Source organism: Humulus lupulus, chromosome 2 (assembly GCF_963169125.1).
Source record: "Humulus lupulus chromosome 2, drHumLupu1.1, whole genome shotgun sequence".
Lineage (NCBI taxonomy): Eukaryota > Viridiplantae > Streptophyta > Magnoliopsida > Rosales > Cannabaceae > Humulus > Humulus lupulus.
The window spans coordinates 287,488,743-287,494,681 of record NC_084794.1 but is presented as its reverse complement, the minus strand read 5'-3'; the positions used below and the strand labels follow the sequence as shown (position 1 = coordinate 287,494,681).

General features: G+C 31.9%; 1 protein-coding gene across 1 annotated transcript; it reads right to left on the bottom strand.

Moving 5' to 3' along the window:
• Positions 1–3,786: 3,786 nt before the first annotated feature.
• LOC133819669 (plasmodesmata-located protein 2-like) lies at positions 3,787–5,472 on the bottom strand. The gene is made up of 3 exons (XM_062252970.1): positions 4,543–5,472; positions 4,306–4,419; positions 3,787–4,153 (listed from the first exon to the last, which is right to left on the bottom strand). The coding sequence occupies exons 1-3, from the start codon at positions 5,330–5,332 to the stop codon at positions 4,146–4,148; spliced, it is 912 nt and encodes a 303-aa protein (XP_062108954.1). The 5' UTR covers positions 5,333–5,472; the 3' UTR covers positions 3,787–4,145.
• Between the last annotated feature and the right edge of the window lie 467 nt (positions 5,473–5,939).

The following is a 5,939-nucleotide window of genomic DNA, read 5'->3' as shown; positions in this document are numbered from 1 at the left end:
ACTACAAATTTCCCCATTCTGGTGTATTTATGCTGAATTAATTAAAAAATGGTTGCACTAAATAGAGACTATGACCCAGGCGGATTGCACGGGGCCATCCCAGAAAATTGGGTACCAACTTTATGGGGAACATACCTCTGACTGTCAAGGCGCGACGCACGTTTGCCCATGTCAGGCGACATTGTGGGAAATGTCAATTGTTGAGAGTACGAACTTGACACCACTAATTAAGACTCACTAAAAGTTGTCAGATGATCTTCTGGTGGCCCATACCCGCAGTGAATGATACCTGACATCTACTCTAGGCTCGAGGACCAGAATCCTAGACCTGCGAGATGAGCCAGTGAAAAGAGTTTCTCATGACGTGGCCTCACTTGGAGACATCTATGACCTGGAGATTAGCTCGAGACTTGCTCGGGACATGACCTCACCTAGAGACATCATCGCCTTGAGGGAGACCTCCTCATTTAAAGACATCCACGACTTGGCCGGACTGGGCTTCCCCAAAGAGTTCACACTCCGAGAACTTCATATCTTGTCACTAATTACTCATAATTGCCACATGTCGGGAGGTGAAAACACAGACAACACACACATTACTAACATTTAGCCATATTAAATTATATTATTTTTACTAGTTATTTATATCTAACCTAACATATAAATTTATGTGAAAAAAACTAGCATGATGCATGAAGAGAGAATTAGGGCCATGAAATTCATGTTTTGGGTATTTTGTAGGACTCAAAACTGAAATTAAAAAAAAAAGACCCAAATCACAATTGAAGATGTACAAGAGTTGTTTTTCATTCACAAAATTATTATTTTTTCAAAAAAAAAAACAGTAAGTAATTTTTGGTGGAATTAAAATATGAAGATAGATCCAAGGCACCAAACCAGCCACATGCACAAAAATTCACCTCTCTCCATTATTAGCAAGCATCTTAAACAGTCATAAAATCTTAGAACCAACTCATAGAAGTTTGTCCAATTGCAAAATAGTACAAACCGACTTGGGTGTCTAATCCCAATCACAAGGGTCCCTCCCTATATATATAATGCATATTCATTCTTCTTCACACTATCTAAAATCTAATTCAAATTTCATACTGCAAAATCATTCTCTGCCCTTTTCTATATAGCTTCTCATATTTTGTGTCACTCTTTTTGTCTTTTCTAATGGCATGGTTTTGGTTATGAGATTCCCTTTTTTCTTTTTTGTTTTTCTTGGGGGCACTTTTTTTTTTTACCATTGCAAAGTTACATAATTTCATTGTTCAACTTCTAAGGATAAAAGAATATTTGAGAAGATGCAATATTACTTTATTAGTCCTTTAAGTTATTGATTATGTCTGCATTTTGGGCCATAAATTTTAAAGTTTTTCTAATTTTGATATTTTAATAACTTGCAAGTAATTATTTTAGGTATGGTTTGTATATATATATATATATATGTATATATATATGTATATATAAATGAAAAGCATAAGTTTTCAATAGTTTAAAGTGAAATTATATTAATTAATTATCATCAATAAGACATGTAAGAAACAATGGTCCTTGTCTGCCGAACATGAGATGAAAAAGTGCTATGCTAATATAGTCAAGATTTGCCATTTCACTTTTGGATGATCTTCTCATATGATTGAATAGCACTCTCAAAATTTTGAGTTTGAAACTTGTAGTTAATTAGAATAAATATGGTTTGTAATCTATTTTTTTATTTTTTATTTTTACACTCATGGATACTCTACACTTGTTTAGTGTATTGCTATTTTTTTAAATTTAGTAAATTAATATTTCAAGCTACATGGTAAAATACAAATTGATACAATTTAATATTGAATATTATATATTTTATTTAAAATTAAAATACGTAAAATCTAATATTTTATTACACCAATTATTAAATATCGTTTTAATTGGATAACATGTTGTAACATTTTATTTTAAAAGGCACAATACTCTTATGCACTTTAAATTAGAATCATTATAACATATGTTGAATTAAGCAAAATTGTTAAATGAATTTTCTTTTTTCTTTTTATCACTTTTTTTTTTTTGCATGTTCTTACTAACTCATAGTTTGATATGTAGATTCCACTAATAATAAACAAATATTATTAAAATATAATATATTTAAATTAAGTGTCCAAATAAATTGAATGGTGGGATGGAAAACCAAAGAATTGTTTTTTTTTCTTTTAGTTTTAAATATAATAATTAACCATTCTAGCCTTTCCACCGTTTGTGCCAAATCAATACATGTGACGATAATAAACACACAAATATGTATAGAATCGCCCTAGTACTAAGAAACACCTACTTTATGAACAAACAGATCTTTATAAGTATCATATAAATATTTATGTACTTTGAAACTATTAATTATAATTAACAATGTTATAATTTGATCTTTATTACAACTAAAGCAGCATTATTATTAGGTGTATCCCACAACTTTAATTTAGTCACCGTTAGCGGTCATTCATCCCAAATTTGAAAAAATAGGTCCATTTTAATGTCTCAACTTTTTATTCTTAAATAACCTAAATTTAATAACAATTGAAAATGATCAAGTCATCGAAATTGGTCCTTAAATAATTAAAATGACACATATTTGGAATTTATTATTATTATTATTATGGTCCTTTTTCAATTTACAAAGTGTTATATACTTGAAAATAACATTGAGAAAGAGATGCTAATCAAATTTGAAGCACTACCAAATACTAAAAAGAAAAGATCATGTAATTGAAATTGCTTTTTTCTTCTTCTTAAAAGAAATCATGTAATGGGTTATTGCTAAATATCAATTTAGACCCTTGTTTTATTTTATTTTTTAAACCCATATTTTGTAAATCATTAGATCAAAATAGTCATAATCCGCTTTTAATCAAAATATGGCAAAATGACATATCTTTTAAAGTCATTTTGCACTTTTTTTATTTTAGACAGCTGATCGAAAAATTTAGAAATCTCATAATTTAGACAGCTAGTCAAAAATTTAAACAAGTGGTCGAAAAATTCAAATAGCTAGTAATTTTGGACAGCTAGTCGAAAAATTTAAACAACTAAACAACGAAATTTTAAACAACAATCATTAAACACTAAAAAAAAAAAGGCTATTTTCACCCATTTCTCTTTTTTAATATAACTCATAAAAATTTGACACAATTCAAGGATCCACACACACACCGGTAGAGATGCACGCATTTTTCAAATCAATAACCCATAAATAAAACTTGAGGATAAAAATATCTTGACCATAATGGAGTGATGATGAGACTATTTTTTACAAAGCATTCAAACAAGTATTTGGCCATAAAGTAATCAAAATGGAATTATTCCTAGTAACCTAAACAATTGAAGAAACAAAAAAGAAAAAAAATGGTGCATCGAAACAACAAAGAGGGACAGGTCAAAGATAGATCATAGGTTTGTTTGTTGGTATGTGTTTATGGCCTATCGACCTATCCATCAATGAAGATTGCCTAAAAAAATATAATGTGTCACAGTCATTTGTCAGCCAAATAATAAAAAACTATATAAATAAACGCATTAGTGAATGTGATGTGAGCTAATGGCTTCCATTGTGTGTTTTGAGGAGGATGAGTGTTTTTGAAGAGAAAGATTTTTACAACTTTCCAAAAAGCATAAAGAAAAGTTTTCAACAAATCTGAGAAACTAAACAATAAATAATAGTATGGAGACTAGGAAAAAGGGACATACACCCACATGGCTTATTGGCTTGTATTATATGACTATGATATAGAAGAAAAAAACTCAAAAGAAAATCAAAACCATTGTTACAACTTACAATACAACATCCTCTTTTTTTTTCTTTTTTTTTTTTATCCTCATCAATTCAAGTTACAAAACATTCATTCCTACATAAAAATATTCACCTTTGTGAAGAAGAAAAAAATTTCTTTAATTTGATGCTCCTAATTAATACTTACTCAACCCTCCTAAACCCACCCTACTTTTTGACAAGTTCTGTTCACCATCCCAAAAAAAATAAAAATAAAGTAAACCATTTCCTTCCTGAGAAAGAAAAATAGAAAGGAAAGAAATTCAGAATCTCATGTAGGAAGTGTCCACCTCAAAACAGCTATTTGCCTCTTTAAGTTTCCTTACTCCTGTCAAAAATCTGCACAAAATAACAAATTCCAATAATGACTTGCATTAGAATTAGAACCAAGTATTCTTCTTTCTGATAATTTCAGCCTAAGTTCACTTTGTATATAATCAAAACCATAAAAACCAGATAAAGAGATGAAAAGATCCCATCTTTTCACATACCATCATGTTTCTTCATCAAATTTCTTGCAAACAACATACAAATGACTAGAAATCCCACTCCTGCTGCTCCTCCTAATATTATAGCCACAGTTTTTCCTGTATTTGCTCCACCCACTGAATCAAAAAATCAAACCCCATTACAAAAAACCAAAAACAAACGAAACCCTCACATATTATTGTGAAAAAGCCAGAACTTTTATTAAGTTTATGCATATATATATGTTTGGTTGTATATACCTGATGAAGATGAAGAAGATGATGATGAAGATGAGGATGATCTTCTGGGAACCCCATTTGGATAATAACTATAACTAATAAAGCACTTATGGAGATAGATTTGTCCTGATATGGAACTCCCACACTCAACCTCAGATTTCTGAACAGCGGTCTTAACACACTCACTGCAGTCCGAGTCCCCAACATCCCCTTCACACTGAGCCAAAACATAGACCGATTGGTAGTTGGTGGTGTAGAAACCATGTCCTGAAACGACACCGTTTTCCAAGACAGAGAAAGCTGTGTCCCTCCTCTCCTCGAAGCCAGTCCCGGCCACGTTGGTACTCCCACACGTCTTGAAGAGCATCTCCATGCCTGAAATCTGAGTAAAACCATAGACCTCATAGAGCAAATAGCAGCCATAGAGCTGGACTCTCGCGGCTACAGTCTTTCCACAGAGATTGTCAGCCATGGAAGGTAGCTTGCTCACGCAGTTGTAACAGTCGCCATTGCTGAGATCTCCTCTGCATTGAAAGAGCCCAGTGAATGAGGTCTGGCCACTCCCAGATGAGGTTTTGAAAAACTTGGTCTTTGAAGATTGTTGAACCAGAGAACCCAAAAGCGCAGAGAGGGTCTGGGAGTAAACCCCAGTTGGATCTGAGAAAACTTGCTTAGAGCACCCTTTGTAGACCAAAGAAGTGTAATCAGCAGCAGATTCAGCAAGTGGGACAAGCTCAAAACTGGTCAGAAATGCAAGAGTGAAGATGAGGAGGAGGAGGAGGAGAGAAAAGGGTCTAGTGGGAAAACCCATTTGGGCATAAAGCTTTCGAAAGATCAAATCATGGCAGTTTTTGGAGATTTTAGTGGATTTTGAGAATGGTTTTTGGTTTGAACAGAAGAAAAAACAACACAAGCAAGGGTAGTGTAGTGTACTATTAGTAGTGTTTTTGTGATATAACCCTATTGTTTTATCTCAGGGTTTTTGGCCTTTGTGTTTGTGTGGGGGTGAATGTGATTTTTTTTTATTATTATTATTATTATTTATTTACTTTTCTTTAGTATGGCCTACCTCTGGAGATGTGCAGAGTGGTGAGGCATCTTTTTTCTTTATTATTATTTGTATTTTTTTAATTATTATTTCTTGAGGAAAGAGAGAGATGAGTACAATGTATATTGTATAAAAGTGAATGTAAAAAGTTAATAAATAAAAAATAGTAATTTTTTTATTGAGGTGTGAAGTATTTGTTACATATAATAATGTTTATACTATGTATATTTTTTAAAAAATATTTGAAGAGAATGAGAACAAAATGGGTGTTAATGTAAAATAATGTTGAAAAGTTGGAACAATATTCCCTGGGGTAGAGAAGGTTTGTAGAGAAAATAATTAAAAAGGGATTTAGTTTTGAGGCAGAGAA

Coding starts and splice junctions, on each gene's coding strand:
- LOC133819669 (XM_062252970.1), bottom strand. CDS start 5,332: ATGGGTTTTCCCACTAGACCCTTTTCTCTCCTCCTCCTCCTCCTCATC. Junction 4,420..4,542: donor ATCTTCTTCATCTTCATCAG/GTATATACAACC, acceptor TTTTTGATTCAG/TGGGTGGAGCAAATACAGGA.